The 19,856-nt window shown below is 52.0% G+C and overlaps 7 protein-coding genes across 7 annotated transcripts; 4 read left to right on the top strand and 3 right to left on the bottom strand.

Moving 5' to 3' along the window:
• Positions 1-802: 802 nt before the first annotated feature.
• AYO20_06297 (hypothetical protein) lies at positions 803-4,498 on the bottom strand (the record flags this gene model as incomplete). The annotated part of the gene is made up of 6 exons (XM_022644588.1): positions 803-1,773; positions 1,821-2,694; positions 2,763-2,881; positions 2,943-2,997; positions 4,082-4,133; positions 4,194-4,498. The coding sequence occupies 6 exons, from the start codon at positions 4,496-4,498 to the stop codon at positions 803-805; spliced, it is 2,376 nt and encodes a 791-aa protein (XP_022499466.1).
• A 1,027-nt stretch (positions 4,499-5,525) lies between these two features.
• On the top strand, positions 5,526-6,169 carry AYO20_06296 (hypothetical protein; the record flags this gene model as incomplete). Its single annotated transcript, XM_022644587.1, has 2 exons — positions 5,526-5,815; positions 5,884-6,169. 2 exons carry the CDS (start codon positions 5,526-5,528, stop codon positions 6,167-6,169), a joined length of 576 nt encoding a protein of 191 aa, XP_022499465.1.
• A 1,753-nt stretch (positions 6,170-7,922) lies between these two features.
• On the top strand, positions 7,923-8,718 carry AYO20_06295 (hypothetical protein; the record flags this gene model as incomplete). The annotated part of the gene is made up of 2 exons (XM_022644586.1): positions 7,923-8,002; positions 8,088-8,718. 2 exons carry the CDS (start codon positions 7,923-7,925, stop codon positions 8,716-8,718), a joined length of 711 nt encoding a protein of 236 aa, XP_022499464.1.
• Positions 8,719-9,573: 855 nt separating this feature from the next.
• AYO20_06294 (hypothetical protein) lies at positions 9,574-11,672 on the bottom strand (the record flags this gene model as incomplete). Its single annotated transcript, XM_022644585.1, has 2 exons — positions 9,574-10,453; positions 10,507-11,672. The coding sequence occupies 2 exons, from the start codon at positions 11,670-11,672 to the stop codon at positions 9,574-9,576; spliced, it is 2,046 nt and encodes a 681-aa protein (XP_022499463.1).
• A 2,437-nt stretch (positions 11,673-14,109) lies between these two features.
• AYO20_06293 (hypothetical protein) lies at positions 14,110-15,296 on the top strand (the record flags this gene model as incomplete). The annotated part of the gene is made up of 4 exons (XM_022644584.1): positions 14,110-14,217; positions 14,271-14,556; positions 14,612-15,188; positions 15,245-15,296. The coding sequence occupies 4 exons, from the start codon at positions 14,110-14,112 to the stop codon at positions 15,294-15,296; spliced, it is 1,023 nt and encodes a 340-aa protein (XP_022499462.1).
• A 673-nt stretch (positions 15,297-15,969) lies between these two features.
• On the top strand, positions 15,970-17,680 carry AYO20_06292 (hypothetical protein; the record flags this gene model as incomplete). The annotated part of the gene is made up of 2 exons (XM_022644583.1): positions 15,970-16,430; positions 16,483-17,680. 2 exons carry the CDS (start codon positions 15,970-15,972, stop codon positions 17,678-17,680), a joined length of 1,659 nt encoding a protein of 552 aa, XP_022499461.1.
• A 532-nt stretch (positions 17,681-18,212) lies between these two features.
• Positions 18,213-19,538, bottom strand: AYO20_06291 (hypothetical protein; the record flags this gene model as incomplete). The annotated part of the gene is made up of 1 exon (XM_022644582.1): positions 18,213-19,538. The coding sequence occupies one exon, from the start codon at positions 19,536-19,538 to the stop codon at positions 18,213-18,215; it is 1,326 nt and encodes a 441-aa protein (XP_022499460.1).
• Positions 19,539-19,856: the final 318 nt, after the last annotated feature.

Genomic DNA, 19,856 nt, shown 5'->3' with positions numbered 1-19,856 from the left:
TCTCGCCACTTCGCCATGTACGAGCGGGTCCTCCATACAAGCTACCTAGTATGCAAGTGAGATCCACGGTACGAGGTACCACTCACTTCACTACCTAGGTAGGTAATGTGTTTGTCCAGCCTCATGCGTCCGTCTCACACCAACACGAATACATATATACATACGAACAAAATACGTCGTATTAGACAACGCACATTGAAGGAAGGTAAGTAGTGAGGGAGGGATGGGAACTTGGAGGCCCAAAAACAAGACTAGGATATGATGAGAAAAAGAGGAGACAGGAGAAAAGGAAGAGAAAGTAACAGCCCAGCAGATACGCACGCATGCATGGTCTACACAGAGCAAGAGCAAGATCAGAAGCAGGATCAGAAGCAGAGCAAGAGTCGGGTTCTCATTAGGATACCAAGTTCTTGGCTTCTGGAGAGTAAAGATTCGTGCGGTGCTCTGTACATATACACGCTCACATCCCCTTCCCTTTCCTCTCTTTCCCTTTCCCAAACGCATCCGAACGTCTCAACAGGCGAGCTTCTCTCGCGCGCGCGGCCCCCTGAACAACAACTGTACAGGCATCCAGGTGGGAGAAGAAGACAAACCGAAAGTATAGACACTGGTATAGGAACTAGATAAGTAGGTAAGTAGTCTATGTTGCCTCGTCAAACCTGCTGTTAAAGCAGCATCGGATTCAAGTAGAACGTTCCTCTGTCCTGAGAGAGAGAACCCCCTCCGGACCACAAGGTCAAAAATGTGAACAGCCAGAAACAGGCACCTGTAACGACAGCATTGGAGTCATGGGGTATCATTCTTACTTTGCCGTCGCGCGGGCGACAGCAAAAACGCCAACAATAACAACCGCAAGCGTGACAATGGCCCCAGGAAGAAGCAGATCATTCGGCACACCGGCAATGACCTGCGGTTGTTCTTCCTTCCTTTGTTGCATCGCTGGTGGCGCTCGTCTCGACCGGATCGTTTTTGCAATGGGGACAACATCTTCCTCGTCTTCGTCGCCCTCTTCCGCGGCGTCTGTTGCCACCTCCTTGAGGATCGACTCAGGAGGGGTTGGCGGTTTCGAAAGCTGAGGTCTTGGATCGATAGTCGTAGCAATTGGCGGCTGTGTAGGGTCATGGACGAACAAGTCAACTTTATCTCTCTTTCCCTGCCTCGCCAGCAGAATTGCATCGAGCAGGTCTTGATCCGTAGTGATAGAGACGGTGTCGCCCTCATTGTCCAGGTAGCTCAATGCATAACCTGCTTTCCCCAATTTACCTTCCTCGACAGTGGCTTCGCCGCCCACAGAGTCTACTTCACTGCCCAATTTTGCGGTTACTTGGCTGACCAGTTCGGTAAGCCCGGTACTAGCGAGAACCTGTATCCGATGGACTCGTCCGCTGGGGGCTTTAAACTTGAACGGAAAAGGTGTTTCTTCCGGCGATTCGACAGACGGAAGTACCTCAGAGTGGACATCATCTCCTCGGTGCGACGCGGAGTCGTGTGGCATGACGCTATCACCTCTTTCGAAAGCAGGTCGGCCAGCCTCCGAGTCCATCATCGATCGATGGCCAGGTGTGGTTGGGCGATGACTTCCCTCGCCGGACATGATTGATTCAGTATCATTGTCCATTGATAGCCAGAACTTGTTCCATGCTGGTCCCTCTGCTTCCCCAGAATTCATAGTGTTGATTTGTTCAAGAGTCGCATAGGTTAATTTGAGGACGTCGACCATGCCGACGATTTCACCCTCGCCATTCATGACCGGGAGATTGAGGTAATGGCCATCTGTGACTGTGAGCACTTTTACCCAGTCCGACATGAATAGGACTTACCATGCATCTTGCGCAGAGCAGCCTGAATGCTCATATCCGTGGGCGCGAAATCTGGGTGAGGGGTCATCACCCTTACCACACTGCAGTTTGAGGGATCAAGCCCAGGGGCAATGACACGGAGTACGACGTCTTTACTGGTGAAAATGCCGGTGATAGACCCCTGATCTTGCACCAGCACGGCGGTTGTGTGATTTTCTTTCATGAGCTGCGCCGCCTCTTTTACAGACGTCCTAACCGAGACGGTGGTGGGAGGGAGCCCATTGAGCACAGATTCCAAGGTAGGTCCCGACATCTTCTGTCTCAAAGCCTCGACGTATTGGATAATCTGTTGGGGCTGACTGGAGCCAAGTTCAGATTGTACACCTTCGAGTGCATCGTACAGCTTGCGCGATGAGCTGTATGCACGTTCCAGCTTTTCCATAGCCTCGTAAAAACATTTCGTGATATCGAGAATGCCGGAGATGTCTTGATTCTCGTCCATGACGGGCAAATGTCGGAATCCTTTTCGGACCATCAGGTCTAGGGCATCGGTGGCACTTGTGTCAGTCCTCGCACAGAGCGGGTTCTTGGTCATGATCTGCTCAATTGTAACCTGGCTAGCCTTGATGCCGGCGCCCACAACACGGAAGGCCAGATCCTTCGCTGTGAATATACCCGCGATTCTATCGTCGTCATCTGTAACTAGAACGCAGTCTTCTCTCTTAGCAGCCATGAGTTGAGCAGCCTCGGCGACGGTAGTGGAGGGCTTGATCTGTAGGGCCTGACTGGGTTTGAGGGCCAGGACGGTTCCGGGTGGTGCCTTGCGGGTATGTCGAGCGCGGGAAGGGGCATGCTTCTTCTTGCTGAGATCGGCTTCCATCTTGCGTCGAATTGCCTAGAAGTAAAAGCCATGCGTGTTAGGCACAGGGCTGGCTTGGATAGGTTCTGGACGTGATAACGCACCTCGTCTCTCTTGCTCTGCTTCTGTCGGCTTGCCGACACGGTAGAGGTGCCCGACATCTCGCTGGGCGCGGCGTTACTGGAAGACTCTAACTTGGGACGAGGAATCGCGGAAGGGGAGTCTGCAAATGGGAGTGGACCACGACGGTTGGGCGTAGGTGTGCCTCGATATGTACCGCTAACCCCAGACATGGCCGATGACATGGAGGTAAGGATGTGTGAGGGTGACCGAGATGGTCTGTGTTAGAAAGGGCAGCGAGCACAGGGCGTTTGTTTGGTGAAGGTGGAAGTGATTGAGACTTTCGATCGACAATCTCGCAGAGCCGAAGGTTTGGTGCAAACCACTGGTGCTACTCACCAACAAGTTCAGCACGAGGCCCGCTTGGTTGCCGGAACAGAGTCGGTACGTAAACAAAGGATCAGGTGACTTGGCAGGCTTGGCATGCCCCTCGGAATCCCAAGGCTGCTGCCCACCTGCCCCTATTTTCCTCTTCCCCGGACAAACATGCCAAACATCTCAAACATCTCAACAGACGTTTGTACCAACACGTTCCACAGATGTAATTCGCACAAATTTGACTACACCAGGTGTCAAATTGCCAGTTATGGCATCGCATTGAGGAAGAAAGGGTCTTTGGTTCCATGTCGTCACATAGCGTCTTTCCCATGCCATTATCCAACGAGGAACGAACTGGACGCCATCTACAGTGAGCTCTGGTCTAAACTGTTCCCAACCTTGTTTGAATCGAAGAGGCAAAACCTCCTGTTGGAGTCTACAACCGCACGAGCGTGGACGAAGGCGAATTTTTGCGGGACCCTTCCATCTTATATTCGCCTGATCATGTGACAGCCACCTCGAGGACTCTTGCTGTGGGGTTTGCGGCAGTCATGTCGATCACCCATATATACCCATTCTCGGTCAAATCCAGGATACCTCCACCTTGCTCAGCAGAAACAGCCACACCATCTCGTTTGAAATAAATTGTTTGTCGCGTCCACCAGCGGACTTCTAATCAAAGACGATGGCACCTTCGCCAGTTGTGCCTTGAACAAAACACCTGGCACTACAAGGCTTTCCTCCCCATATGACCAAAAATGTAAAAACACACTGGACTTGACTTCACTCCTCAATGGCCGGCGGGGCTTGCTGATGAACTACACAACCATACACACACATGCACCACCGAGCTGAAGCGAACACGGTTTGAAATTGATTTCTGAGAGTATTGGATATCATGCCCTGATTTCAACTCAAAGGATTGAAAGTCACCTAGATCATCTGTGTTAACCATTTTCCTGTCGAGTATCCCCATTGCACTCACGTTGCCACCGTCTCTAGTAAAATTGCCGGCAAAACACCAGTTGAGGTATCCTCTGCAAAAGACGTCAGTTGAGCCTGTCCTTGGTTGAGAACTCGTCTATAACAGCACTGACCCGTCTCCTTGCAACACAAATGGCCCTGAATCAAAGACGTAACAAGAATATGTCAAGACTGATCCGCTGTTGGGGCAGGTACATTCCCGAATTGTCATTGTGCTGTTGACGAGGCCGGATGCATCGTGCTTTGTGAAGACACACATGACATTCTTGCCCGGGTTCTTCGACGACATGTCTCCAATTTGAACCTGTGTCCAGGCACTTCGATAGTCCTTATCCGCGCCTGAGTTGAAGATGGCGCCGAAAATAGAGACACCGGCTTGCACCGCGTCCGAAGCTAGATCAGCTGCTGCAGCGGCCATCTTTTTGTATGCGAGGGCGATATCAAGGTCGGTAAATGTGCACTGCAGAGGGAAGCAGTATTGGAACAGTCTGTGAGGGATGCTGATGATTGCAAGTATCTGATATGAACATCAACTCGCCAGAGCAGGGTCCCAGCAATTTATCGGACCAGTCAATGGCCTATATTGGAGACTATTGCTATAGTTAATGGACCCAAGTTTGGAACGAGAGACTGTCGAGCTATACGCACCGGGCACAAGGCCAGGTATTGATGCATTTGGGGGATATGCGGCGATAAGCTGACTGTACCTCGGATACCCCTGCTGATCGGTTTGTTTGTACGAGGTACATATTTGACGGTGAACAAAGGAGCTCTCCTCGGTGCCGCAACCAGGATCGGGATGGGACACTGCCCTCCGAAATGACGTTGAGATCGTTGCAAAGAGTGCGCCTAAGGCGCTGACCTGCAGCATGATAGAGTGGCACGAGTGGGTAGTTTGATGACGAACCGGGCAATAGTAGCAAAAATGACTAAGAATAATAACCTTAAACTATATAAGCACTTGTATCTCTGGGGTAAAAATAACTCTATATCCGCATCGAGCAGGTACATTAGCCTGATCCATATCCAATGCAGCCAGCCCACTCGGGCCATTTTGGACGCGGTATGTATACCACGGCCGTATTGTTTCGCCGACTTCATCCCTAGTGATTCGGGAGAAGGAGAGGGGGTGCGGCTGTGAGGTTCAGCTGTGTGCCTGGTTGATTCCTAAATTGAAACGCGAGTCATTTTTAGATCGGGGGCCTACATACCCAAAATCATACATACAGATCTAGTATGAAGTCTGCATATAAATGATCATCTCCTACATCTACAAAAGTGATCGTTGCTCAATCTTGCATATCATCCAGGCTAACACATTCGTGATCCGTGGTTAAAGCGCTCATTTTCTGCTTCATATTGCCTACCTTGTCTCTCCGTCACATAGAGAAACTCAATTTTACGCCTTTATTTTTCCGACCACTCGCAGAGATAAAAAAGAAAATATGCACGGTCAGGACGACAGCTACGGGCACGACGGTGGTGAAGGCGACGAGGGCTATGACTACGAAGATCAGCATGGCGGCGACGGCCAAGGCATGGGTGGGGACATGAGCGGGATGGAGGGGGGGCAGGATGGCGACATGGCATCCTTGGTGCAGCTCGTGGTCAAACTGGTCATGGACCCGCAGCCGGGGCCTTCGCACGTCCCCAAACCGCAGCACGCGCATTCCAGATTCGCTCAGGATCCTCACCACGCCGAGTCGATGCAGCTCCTGGACAAGATTGCTTGTGGGTGTCTTCGCTCTCTCTATTGCTTCCCCAGCCCACCCCTCTAGGATATTCCTGTTTTGTGTGTTTCAGGTTCAAGCCACTGACAGGAGGGAATATCATAGCGGAACCTATTCACGAAGCACACCTGGAGAGCATGGTCCACGTCGGGCTTTTGCTGCTCGCTCGCCTGGCAAAGAAAGTCGGCATGACTGCCGGCCACGAAGCTCAAGACATGGGCGGTGTCCCGGGCCAAGGTCAGGGCTTGAACGGAGGAGGGCAGGGTGGTCACGACGGTCACGATGGTCACGATGGTCTTGGTGGTCATGGCGGCCATGAGGACGAGGACGGCGGCCACGATGAGGACGAGGATTGCTAGGGACGGGGAACGGGGGAGCCTGGAACAGAATTCTCCCCCCGTCCTGTTGTCTATGTTCAAACAGTATACTTCAGACGAGCGATTTGAAAGGGCTGCAAGCGTTTGTGTCTCGAGACACACCAATTAACGCGGTGCCTAGGTGCTTGTGAAAGGGATTGCACAAATTTTAGTATTTGCCTACATTCGTTCTGTCAGATTGCTTGAGCATATTCAGAGGTTCTTGTGCTGTTATGCGAGCCTTTCGCTCGATGTGTCGCCCAGAAAGTATGGCGAACCATTTTGGCCCTTCCACGCCGGCCCGAGAAAATCTGCACGTCTCGCAGAGACCCATCGGGTCCTGGGTGAAGTAAATGTCCGAAGACGATGCTGAGATGAGTTGATCGGAAGTTGGGAGGTCCACTATGCTGCCTATAAGGGAGCGTGGTGAGCCATAATCGGTGTTCTCTGATATTATAGGTCCAACGGGAGGTTCCGAACCACGCAAATGGGGCGATTATGTTCAGCTTACATGGCCAGCTGCCACAGCCTTCGCGAATCGGAAGCTAGCATAATGGTTCAAACCCTTTGGGGAGCAGGAGAGGTGGATGTGTGGAAGCAGCTGCAGGGCAACCAGGTGGCTTTGGGGCATGCGCAACGCTCGGGGAGTTAGAATAGAACAGTATTGAGGCTGCTCCGTTCGGCCCTCACATAGGACAGATCTGGTGATGCCAGGCTCGCGACTGCACCGGCAGCATAGCCACGCATCTCCACATTGTGTCGACATTCATCTCCGCGATCACCGGCTCCGTATTGTGTCGGTGGTTCGAGGATAATAATGGACACATGAGGCAAGAAACCTCGGTGTGTGCTCTCTTATTATGCGCCGGACCGTCGTGCAATAGCAGGAAAACTGAAGGACAATCTTCAAGAGACGCGATCCGTATTTCTCACATTGGGATTTTGGAGGGGTCTCTCGTCTCAGTTACCTCCGCAGTCAGGGAAGAGCTGCCGGGTATAAGAGACCGGAACGATCAAGGACTCAACACACTCATGAGCCAGGATCTTCAGTCGATACTTCCCTTGAGAGATCCAGAACTGGTGTCTGTAATCCAGGAGATCAAGCCACAGAGCAAATCCTTGTAACGGAGAGTTTACCTCTGTCGGCAACTCGGGTGATCGTGAATAAAAAGGACGAAACTCGGCATCCTCAAATCCAGATTCGGATAGGCCTGAAAAGCATTATATATACCCCCCTTCCGAAAGTAGAAGGAGTCGACATCCCGTATTTTGACCCAACGATACGACAACTCTGTAATAGTGGAAGGTGCAAGACCACACTTACGACGATTGAATTGCGATAAAAGTCCGTTTCACTGGTGAGACGATCGAAGGAGCTCGCAGACTGAGTTCATATTGAGACGATCGCAAATGTCAGAATGCAAACCTCTGTGCCTCTGTGTGTGCGAGGGTGTATCCAACAAATCACTTGGTCCACATGAAGCCACCCAGACACTCCCACCAGGGATACCTATGGAAACCCCGTCCTCCGCACAAAAGCAGAAGTGACAATCTTACTACCCAACTAGGATTAGCTCAGCCTTGTCAAAATTTCTGGTGCAGAGAAACGAAAACCATTACTGTGGGTTGATGTCTATATTTCTTCCCTCCAGCACCATTGTCTGGATTACCCTTTTCTTTTTTTTGAAGGAGAAGTTCAGTGTTGGAGCAGAAAGACTCACATCTGGCAAACAAAGATAAGGCCACGGACGCCACTATGGACACGAACATGGGCGGAGCGGAAACACATTTGTCGTCAACAGTTTCACACCCGGCACAAACAAAATCGGAAAAACTGTACGTTATTCTTGCGCCGTGTTCCAACCCTACAGACTGTACAATCTGTGGATTCATACGTCCTGACACATTTCCTCTCACATAGACCGACGACCGTTGAAAAGCCCACGCCATACACCTACGACTTGGGCTACCTGACCGCCATCGACCCAAACCCTCTCCCCGCCACTTCCCACCTCCTCTCTCAAACCCTCTCGGAGCGTAACGACACACTAAGACAAATAGCCCGCGATGGCGCACAATCCCTTCTCAACACGCTCCTCACAACCTGCCCGATCCAATCCACCCCAGAGGGTCTGATAATGACTCTGCCGGCACCACAGCACTACCTGCCGCGGTGGAAGCCGCTGCCGAAGCCGAAGCCGCCGACGAAGTGGGAGCTGTTCGCGCGCAAAAAGGGCATCGGCAAGTACGGGGGTAACCTGAAGGGCGGGGCCGCGCAGGAGGAGAGGCGCAAGAACCTGGTGTACGACGAGGAGAGCGGGGAGTGGGTCAAGAAATGGGGCTACAAGGGACGGAACAAGAAGGACGAGTCCGACTGGCTTGTCGAGTTGGACGATGAGGCCGTCAAGAAAGAGAAGGCCGGTGCCGATGCTGGCGACGGCAGGACAATCAGAGGCGAAGGGCGGCGGGAGCGGGTGGAGAGGATCAAGAGGCAAGAGAGACGGCAGAGAAACAATGAGCGTCGAACAAGGAAGGGTGGAAAGACGGGTTGACCGTGAGATACTCCCAGGACCCGCCGGTGGTGTCAAGTGCTATACTACATGCGAGAAACCTCCAAAGCTGGCCTGAGTGGGTGCGTGCGTCGACCAGCAACGCGGCCAGTCAATGGCCCCGTCAAGCGGCCACTGACCTCGCAAAGTGACAGACGTCGCTGTGGCCTCTCACTCTGCTGCAGAGACATAGATTTACACTGCCACGAGCCCAAGATCGCGCCGGTGGCACGAGTGAGATCAACTGCGGGAAGCAAAAAGGCATGGGAGGCTCTCTGCGTGGCAGGAGGACGTGTTTACAAACGGTCACATCGATAAGAGCGCGGACAAAACCGAGTCACCATCATGGTCAAAGTCACTACCACAATTGATGGGCTCTGGAAGTATCTGATACGAGGTCTCTCTGCAACTACTGTTTGCATTTGACTCGACGGCATCACAAATCTATGGTATCAAAAGTCGCTTCGTCTCCCCCTACTCAACCTCCTTCGCACTTCGAGCCATGTCCAGTCCAAAATCTTACACTCGCCTAGTCATACAAAACAGGGCTTCACTCTGTATCAGTTCCCTGCCTGGGTTGTACCATTCTCCTCATGAATCTTCATCAGTGTCTCGAAGCGGAAGCCAGAAAGCCACGGTACTATGCAACCACAAAGAAAAGCAATGCTAAGTAGAAATCAGATGGTAGATAATACAAGATATGTCCTAAAGCTTTTCAATGCCAAACATTCGTCATAGGAGGCGTATCCAAGTGAGGCATCAAAAGAAAAGGAGGAGGTTGTAGTCCCTCATAACATGCGACCATGCAAGCATGTTAGTCTGAAAGCTCATCAGGCCGACGACAAATATCCGAAGACATCACATTCTGATAGGAGAGAGCCCCGTGAGCTCGGGCAATCTTTGATCGAGCGACAGTTTGGGAGGTTCTGGAGTCGTCATACGTGGTACCGCGGGTACTGACTGACTGGGGGTGTGCCCGCTGTTAGATCTGTCTCTGGCACTTCCACCCTGCGACAGGCTTCTCTGTTTTGTTTTGGGCGCCATGGACTTGCGCTGTGCCGCGGCATCGGCGCTCCGAGGATGCGCGGACTGTTGTGCAGACGCTTGTTGAGCATTTGATGTAGGCGGTTGTGAAGCTGTTGGTTGTTGTTGCTGCTGACTGCTGCCACTGGAAGAGATGGCTCTCTCATCAATGGCCAGGTCCTCACTTTCATTGACCGATCCTTCCCGCTCGTATCGATATTCTTCTTCTAGGTACTCCTTTTCAGTCCAGCAGCCCTGCCAGCAATTCTTCCAGTCCATGACGAGAAATTGAAAACAAAAGGCATCAATCTTCAGGCAAGGCTGAAAGCAGATGCACAAATTTCGATAGTCCATCTTGTTCTTCTCGGCATAGCTGTTGAGAAGACTCAGGTGACATGTGATGGCGAATAACAGGTAGTAGTTGAACGGCGGCAAACGCGACAGTTCGTCTTTCAACAGCTGGGGCGCTGAAGTCGCTCCGGCACATTGAGTGGCAATCTTGTTTTGGACAGATTTTGGAAGAATTTCATCGGGCAACTCCCGTAGCCATGATTTGAACATGGACCCAATCGTGTTTATATCATACAGTTCCGGTTCGTCAAAGAGGTTGATGTCATATTCAGTGTCAAAGCGCCGCTGCCAGTGTTTCACGTCCCTATTGCTGCCGGGTATTCGATATAGTCCCTCTTCTTCGGCACCGTTCATATTTAGGTAGCTGCACACCCTTGGTTAGTACGAGCAACAGAAGATTCAGCAAGATCAACCTACTCAATGCAACGCCATGGCAAGGCTGGCATCCAGAACTCGGTCTTATCCTTGGAAGACTCCAGACGTCGTGCTATCCTGGTTTTCCGAGTTTGCTTGACAAGTGGCAAGTTGATTGTCGTGCATACGTAGTTGTCATCCGTAACTGTTGCTGGTTCGCGCTCGTTGCTGCTCCCACTTCTTGTGATTTTGCCAAAAAAGCCCTTCCCAGCCTTGCCCAAGCGGTCTCCCACGCCTTTGCCAGTTTGCCCGAGGTTCGATAAGATCTGCAGGGTGGAGCCGTCTCGGAAGGAATGGGACACAGCTATGTTCCCAGTCTGCCGATCTCTTTTCATAGAGTGGAAGTCATCACGAGCTTGGCGATCTACTGAGCGGTTTCGAACAGTTGCGCCACTTTCAGGACCAAATGCCCTATCTCGGTGGTCGAGTTTTATGGGTGCAGTTCTTGGAGATGTGTCTGCATGGTCATTGGCCGAATTAGAGGTGTCGAGTTGCAGATGACTTGGCGGCGGGTGCTTCTGTTTGGGCGCTGTTTCCTCCATTCTTACGGTCTTGGTCCTTGCGAGTATGCCGCCGAACTTAGACTTGGTCTTCTTGGCCGCTGGCGCAGGCTCGACAGTGCCTTGAGGAGGGAACATCTCCGCTGGGGCTGGAGCCTCGTTATCATGGCTGGGACCGTTGCTCGACACAGCCTTTGGCAATTCAGGAGTCGAGCCTTGCTTCTTCAGTGAATGTAGAGACCTCTCTTTTGAACTAGCTCTGCTCCTTGCGTTTGGTTTTTCTCCGTTCTCTGGAATACTGGTTTCCGAAGGGTGGAGCTTGTGGGAGGATTTCGACGCCATCAAGTTGGAAAAGAAACCTTTGGATGGATCTCGGGCGTGTTTTGGCGATTGAGGAACAGGTGAAGCAGGTAATTCGGGCATTGCTGTTATCCGAGGAGAGCTGGGCCCTGTACGCGATCCATCGTTTCGACTGTCTTGAGACACGGACGCTTGGTGCGACATGAAAGAGGGCGGAGCGCCTTGCAGATATGGAGAGGTCGGGGCTGACCTTGGAGTATGAGGAGAGCCTGTCGAGCGAGGGCTCAGCGTCGCGGGGGTCAGACCATTAAAATCCTCATTGTTGTCAGGAGCCAAGTTAAGATGGGGTAAAGCCGGGGCTTTTGGCATATCTGCAGCTCCCTGAAAGGTCATTCACAGGGCCGACTGCAGGTAGCCGGTTGTGTTCTCACGGTTGGACAAGGCAGCAGCGGGCGCCAGACCACCGGGACCTGTTATGTTCCCCGTCGGATGTGTCGACTCCTTGTACCACCTCTTTTGCGATGACAGATAGAACTCCGACGGTTGTGAGGGGGAAACCCTGACAAGAGACACGGGGTCGAACGTCGTGTAGTTGTGCGAGAAATGGATCGCGTACTGATGACGCGATTGAAGTGTTCGTATGTTGAATAGAATGGCACGTATTCTCAATGCTGCAGGCTTACACCCGGGTATCGGCAAGCAATTTGTGTTCCGAGGACCCAAGTAGTCAAGTATTCAGTTCGATATCCAACAAATATTCCGTAACAGCCTGCTGGTGTCTGGTTTGCAGAGTTCCAATAACAGTTGCTGAAGGAGGGTTTCAGGCCAGGAATGCCTCTGGAGCTGCGTTGCAAGGGTTCGTTCAACAGAGAGATACGCTCCTCATCGGACAGCCTTTCATTGCCAGGCTTGCTCGTGTGACGGGCTGACTGCCAATATCGCTGAGTGGCTTGCGAGCACAGCGGCTAAGCAAGGAGGATTGTAAGGAGGATCGAGGGAGTGACAGCAATGAAGGATCAAGACGAAAACACAAACTAAAGACTAGAAAACACGAAAAGAACCAAGCCCCCAACTTCGACCACCGGACTATAGGCGTATAAGAGTGTAGAGTTGGTGCGGTTTAAGGAGGTATGGGTGCTCTCGCGGTTGTGTGGGATGGGATGATGGTGTGCAGACAAAAAACGCAAGGACCGACGAACGCACGACACGACACGACTTGGCCTGTGCCAATGACAGGCGTCGGTAGTAGTGGGTGGAGGAGACGGGACCAAGCGGTGAGAGGGAATGAGGGGACCAGCGTGTAGGCCTAGAGCCTAGAGCTAGAGCACGACAGAGGGGCCAGGAACAGGAATCGGAGGGCCAAGGGGGAGGGAGGGGGAAAGAGAAGGCCTTAACTACCTGGTTTTCGGCTTTTATGAGGTTGGATGCGTCGCAGTAGGCGAAATACCTGCTCGTGAGACTACCACACCGAGTATCTTTGAAATCACCACCAATTACAATTCAACAGCTACCTGCTACGACTACAGCTACTGCTGATGATGAGCGACTTCGACCACATACAGATTGGGATTGTTTGGGTAATGGTCGAGTAAAGAAATGAGGATAACAAACACACCACCAAGGCCCTACGACGCCCAGGACGCCCTACACCACGCACCACCGTTACCAGAAGGATTCGCAAACCCTCTGCATACCCCGTCGTCTAGCGGCAGGCGATGATTTTCATGGTTTCCCTGCTACTGCATGGACTTCCTTTTTCCTCCTGGTGCAGAACCGAGTTAGATGGTTAGCGTGCGCATAACGCAAGCATCTGGTGTGGAGGAGATGGCCAGTGATGCCAAAGCTCCATTCTGTGACACCGAGTTACCTGGACTTGTTAGTGGGCGAATCCTTGAGACGATGGGAGACGATTGCTACTTCAAACATAGCATCAGATGGTGGTGAAGCAGGACTCGCTTGGATGCCATGTTTTGTCAGGTTTGGCGCTGTCGGCGCTGATAAACAGAGGTTCGGTGCCCCCACCATCTGGGTTTCACCGGCAAAGTTACTTGCAGATGGGCGTGCTAGGGGCTCACTGAAGCCACTGGAGCTTATTTGTGAGCACTTCGTAGTGAACTAACCCTGAGAGCCACCGAGAACCCTTGAAAGTGGACAACCAACAACCCCTGGAGTGCCCCTCATACCTCATGCGCAGCCAGGGGCACAGAGACATGCAGGCGGCGGGAGCCGGGGTATCCAGTCAGTACCACCAAGTCTATTAGGCAAAGCCTGGAAGCTAAATGTGCAGGAACAACAGAGCAAATCGACAACAAGGCTTGACATGTGTAAGATCGGGGCTAACTGTGAAGGAGAGAAAAAAGTAGTAGTGTGGTATTCTATCCAAGTGCCCAGTACCCCGAGTCGGCGTGTTGGGTATCAGGGTGCGCCTGGTGACATTCAGCCAAGGGCGCAGTTGGAAGCTCAGGTCACACCGCCCGTTGACGCATCTCTAACTACAAACAACACTTGAGATTTATGTTCTCGAGCACCAGGTAATAACAATCTTCCATTCAGAGAGAAGGTCAATGAGGAGGCCTGATGCGTACCCGAGAAATCCATGTCTTCGCAATGCCAAGCAGATCAGCAGATCAGCAGATGAGCTGCAGCTCGCATGCGTCGCCCTCTAACAATCCTGGTGAACGAACCCCCCCTTACACTTCAATCAATTTGCCGCGATCATCGACGACTAAATCAACCCATCTCCTTCAGGCTCACCCCATTCTCCACCTCCATCATAGCAGTATCCGTATTGTCCGGCTGAAAACAAATGTCACTCGTGGCAGGACCTGGGGTAGGGGGATCGCACTCCATCGTGCCGGAGGATGTCAGCCTGGTGGTCGAAAAACATGTCAAGTATATTCAACTTTTGGATACCGTGCGTCCATGTGAGTACCTTACACTGTACAAGATGTTGATACTTTGTGCCAGCGAAAAGATGAGCTCGACTACTGGTTGACCGAACATCTAAGATTAAACGGGGTATATTGGGGTCTGACGGCGCTTCACCTCCTGGGCCATCCACATGCTCTACCTCGTGATAAAACGTTACAATTCGTCTTTTCTTGCCAGAACCCGGATGGAGGTTTTGGTGCTGCTCCTGGCCATGACTCCCACATGTTATACACAGTCAGCGCCGTCCAAATTCTTGCCACAATCAACGCGCTACAAGACTTGGAGTCGCCACAAAGAGGAGGAAAGGAGCGGATAGCAAAATGTACCCGATCTCGCATCTTACTAAGTTGAAAATAGCATTGCTGATAACTTCGCAGATATTGCGAGCCTTCAGGACGTCAACACTGGTACTTTCGCCGGAGATGAGTGGGGTGAAACAGACACACGTTTCCTATACGGTGCCTTCAATGCCCTTTCCATACTAAACATGATGCACCTGGTGGACGTGGACAAGGCCGTCTCTCACATTCAGGCCTGCGCAAATTTTGATGGAGGGTTTGGCCGTTCGCCAGGCGCCGAGTCTCATTCCGGCCAAATCTTCACTTGCCTCGGGGCATTGACCATCGCTCGTCGACTAGACATTGTGGATCATGATCGACTGGCTGCTTGGCTAAGTGAAAGACAACTTCCCAATGGTGGGCTGAATGGCCGGCCAGAGAAACTTGAAGATGTGTGCTATAGCTGGTGGGTTCTTAGTAGCATCGCAATGTTGGGCAAACTTCATTGGATCGATGCTTCAGAACTGATCAAGTTTATTCTGAGGTGTCAAGACGCCGACCAAGGAGGATTTGCGGACAGACCTGGCGATATGGTGGATGTTTTCCATACGGTATTCGGCCTCGCAGGTTTGAGCTTGCTGGGCTACCCAGGGCTCGTCGAGGTCGATCCTGTGTAGTAAGTTCCCCAGCGACAGCGTCTTCTCTTGTACCGGACTAATTGGGCCCTTTCAGCTGCATGCCCCGAGCCATCACCAAAGCCTTGCCATACTGGAAAGAATGTTGAATTGTCCATGGTGACAATCCTCTTGCCATCTAATAACCCACTTGACTTGGCAATTGAAAGTTGGGATACAAGGCAAGAGAAGATCAAAGCTTCACCACGGCCTATATCCGCTTCATCACTCTACTGTCCTTGTTCTAGAGGAAGTATAGACCTGGTGACACAATTGGAGGATATTTGATCAATATGGATGGTATGCGGAGGGCGAGTCTCATCCAATGGTGACCCAAATGAGCTTGAAGCCGCGTCTTCCAAGTCTCGCGGCCAGCTTTTCGTGGTGATTGATAGACCCAAGATGCTAGCGAGCGTAATTAAGGAGGCTCCTGCCTTTCCAGAGGCGACGAGATGGTGAGGCCGGGTTGGGGTTTCCTCATTCTCCGGGATGCGGTGCACGAACTTTCTCCTTTCTCTCTTCCCTCCGCCGTTCATTGCACCTCTTGCTTCCTCACGCTGCCACAACTCCTCTTGCTGGGCTACTTCTCTCCGCCCATTGTGCTCCCTTCTCTCTTTCTTGTTCATTCATTCATCCCGTTCGGAGTGCAGGAGGAAGATACGGGTCCCCCGCATTTCGTCCCTGTCTCGAGGCTTTTGTGCTGTTGTCCCTGTCGTTCCAATTCTGCCTCACTGTTTCCTCACATCCCTTCTATTTCTTCTCCCGGCAGCTACATGCGCCATCATGGCTCTGGCCTTGCTGAACTGCAGCATCTGCCCAGGCCAACCCTCTTTCAGTGACACCTCCCACTTGCTCACTCACGTCAGTTCCAAGGGACACCTATCCGAGTTCCACAAACTCCAAGTACGCAGCTACCAAGACATTGCCGCCGGCGTGGAACTGGCTAAATACAACCACTGGTATCAGCAACATGATATTGACAGACTGCTTTCGGAGAGAATGCAAATGAAAGAGAACAAGCAAGCCAAAAAGAAAAGAGCTTCAGCTGTGACACGAAACACCTGCGAACCACAGCCTGGAATATTTGACCATGTACAATTGAATCAACCGTTGCCTCCAAGACGACCAGGGAGACCAAGGGCCCTGGCCCAGACCCAGATCCAGCGGAGAAGCACTCGAAATAAACAGGCAACACGGGCCGTCGACGACAGTGACTCGGACTTCAGCCCTGTCAAACCTTCTAGGTAAGCACCTCTCCTGAAAGTCTCACCAGCCGACACTGATCAAGTACTTCAGACGCAGAACAAGTCGACTTCAAGCTTACTCTCCCATCAAGCAGTCCCCATTCTCTGACGATGACTACCCCTCCCGTAACGACCGTCCAGCTGAGGATGACCGGCCAGCTCCAGTTCTTGCCACACCAGAGCATATGAAGCTGAAGGGAACCGTCTGGCCAGGCATGGATCTTTTTGATGCTGCCACGCAGGAGATGCAGCAAAAACGCAATCAGAAGAAGGACGCTTCCGTTCTCAGACGCATGGAGAGACTCGCTGCCTTGGTTGAACCTACCGAGGTCGTCTTCTCACCGAGCGGCACGAATGTTCTGAAAGCGAGACACATTGATGACCTTGAAGATGGGAGCAGTTTGGTAGAAGGCGAGACTCCCATTCCCAAAGTCAAGCAACCTCCTCGACCTCGCAAGAGAAGGCCACTTGCGGAGAAAGACGTCAATGCGCCTCGGCTGGTGAAACGCAAGGTTAAAGCTGGTGTCCCAAAGAGATATGCTGATCTTCCGTTCGCCCAGGGGCTGCCTCCCCTTCCATACCTACCAAGTTCATCCACGGGTGACTCTTATGGATTGGGTTCTCGCTATTTCCCAACTGAAGATGAGGAGGAAGACATCAAACCGGCAATGCAATCTCTCGCCACTCACAAACGGCCTCCTCCATTCGAAGTCTTCGCCGACGGAAGTCCCACCTATCATGCAAGCATGTCGAGGAGCGGGAGTCGAAACCCTCTTCAATCTGGAAGTCGAGGCTATGGTAACAGCACTTTCCAGCAACTACCCAAGGTTTCCACGCCGTGGCTTCATCCACCATATCAGTCCGCCCTGCAATTTACTGACCCCTTTGCATCCTACCGACCTGTATCTCAGGAATATCAGGCATTCTACGAAACACACATTGAAAACGAGAATATGCCATCTTTGCCTGGACCTCCACTCACCTTCCGTGGAACAGGGACAAACCCTTTGGCGTGGAAATCTCCTGTGCGACCACCAACCGATCCAGGACTTCCGCCATCCGACTCCCCTTTTGGCAGTTTCTTTGCGCTGTTTCCCGGTGGATCACCAGATGACGACCCCTTTGTGACGACCAAGAATCCTTTGGCAGGAGCGTTGCCACACTTGGAAAGCGAGCAACCACATGTCCTGGTCAAGGAGACGTCGATCCCACTGGCAAACACAGGAACTTCGAATGACGCCGAGGCATAAAGGAGAAGGAAATACGACCCGTTTCCTCCGGGAATGGAACAGCGTGCCATAGATTCCGCAGAAGGTGATCTCGATCATCTTTAGCCAACAATTCAATCAGCCAAGCAGAATATAAGAGCGGCATAGGTATCACGAAATCGCCCACACTCTCTTGGAAGCTCTACCGAATCTCGCGTATCAATTGCTTTGGAGCACAGACTATGTCAACGGGAGTTCAGAAGATGGTGGTATCGGAGATAGATGACCTATGAGATATTGGACTGTGAAACTCTTTGATGGTGCATGACTTTGATATGTGCAACGGCGGCATAAATACTCAGTGAGCCCTTAGCCGCTGGTTGCATGTTTTTAGACACATCGTCAGCTAATCCAACTCCACATTTCATCAGTAGATCATGACGCCGGCGACTGCTGTAATACCAGTGACCCCGTGTACACCTCGATATATCTGTCATCACCGCGATCCAAGCCAGGCCCACGTTTGAGGCAGGCTCGTTATCCAAGACTTAAAACTGCGACCATTGCGCGTATTCTAGTGGTGCGTTGCTGGCCCTCGCTCCTGTAGCCTTCTTCTGATTTCGGTACTGCTGATTTTAGTCTCAAAGGTCGTCTTTTGTTCCTCGTCCTTGGTCAGCTCGTCGTCTAGTCCAACGCCTGCATCCAAGACATCGACCTCGAAAATTTCTAGAGCTTTCCAGCCCTTTTCCTTCCTTTTGTCGTTGACGGCCTTCCCGCCACTGCGCGTCTCGGCCGAAATTACCAATGCAGTGATATCCGGGTCTGTAATGGTAGGCCCAAACGGATCGGAAATTTGGGTGTAGTTTATCGTTATGTCTGCCGCGCCGTTGCTTGCATTTACAGCGGAGGGGCTGGGGAGATGGTATTTGACACGGACGACCTTGCCATTAGGGCCCGGTTGGTCGATATACTCGGTGGCGGAGGGACTATTCCCTGCTGTAGTTGTGCCCGTGCTTGACTTGCGAGGGTAGAACGCCAGAATGGAGTCTATGAAATCCGCGGTACGTTGTTGTCGGACATTCCATTGTTCGACTAATGAGCCGTACTTTTTGTTAACGAGTAGTTCGTCTCCGGTGATACCCACCGTGATCAATCGGGATTCGTTCGACTTGGGGTTGGGAGACTGAGCTGGCTCTGCCGTGAGAATTGTAGCGGTTAGGAGCAGTTTGTGGCCAATATGTACGTGGTCAAATGTACCGCCAACAGCGACAGATCGGTGGATCGGAAGCGGTCCGTCTTCGATGATTGATTCCGAGTGTTTTTCAGAGGTGCTTTCGGGATGATTAATCGCAGGGCCACTCTGGAGACGGTGAATGGGTGGTAGTGGCGGAGGGCTGGACTTGGAGTTCCATATTCTGATCACTTGCTGCAGGGTGGCCTCTTGACCCTCACCTTCGACAGAATAGAGAGCCGTGTAAGATCGGTCGGAGAGGGCGAATGTCTTGATGTCCACAATTGGTCCGGAGAGATATTGCTTGCCGACAACATTGTCCGGCAGTTCGTCCAGCCGAGCTTCCAAGACGAATATCCTCACATCGATACCGCCAGGGAAGTCGAGGTCGATCCCTTTCTGAGCGGCGACGGTACAAACAAGGCTGTACGACTTCTTCAAGAGGTCTTGGATGAGGGGAAATACAGTGGCGCGTGAAGTGTCAGTGCTCACGGGATAAGACGAAGACAGGACCAGACCGACGTCCAGACGGGAGGTGGAGTCTTTGTCGGCAGGGACAAGCTTGGGCAGTAAGGACTCAAATGTGATCTTGTACGCTGAGCTGAACGAGGAGGACGATGGAGATGGAGCCAGAGCCGGCAAGAGAAGTAGCGAGACACCCTGCGCCATTGTTTCACGGACTCTTGAGGGACAACAAGAATGATATTGGGTGGGAAATCAGGAAGCTGTATGAGAGAAGCGATGATTTCGTGCACACTGTCGTCTTATAGCATTCTCGTCTTCCAGGGAGAGTGATCATTCTATCGTCAACGTCAAGAACATATGTACCGAGGTGAGTGAGAACCGGGGCTATTTTCCCGCAGGCCGCATGTCCTGAGGTTGTCTTGTGCCCAATGACTATCCGGAGCGCATGCGCCCCCCTCCTTGTCTCGTCCTGCGCCCTACGCCATTCCCGCCCCTACTAACGACCCCCTCGCGCTTAAGCGG

This window comes from Fonsecaea nubica (assembly GCF_001646965.1).
Source record: "Fonsecaea nubica strain CBS 269.64 chromosome Unknown Scaff39, whole genome shotgun sequence".
Classification (NCBI taxonomy): domain Eukaryota; kingdom Fungi; phylum Ascomycota; class Eurotiomycetes; order Chaetothyriales; family Herpotrichiellaceae; genus Fonsecaea; species Fonsecaea nubica.
Note: the sequence above shows the minus strand (reverse complement) of the source record. Positions and strands in the feature narration are given on the sequence as shown.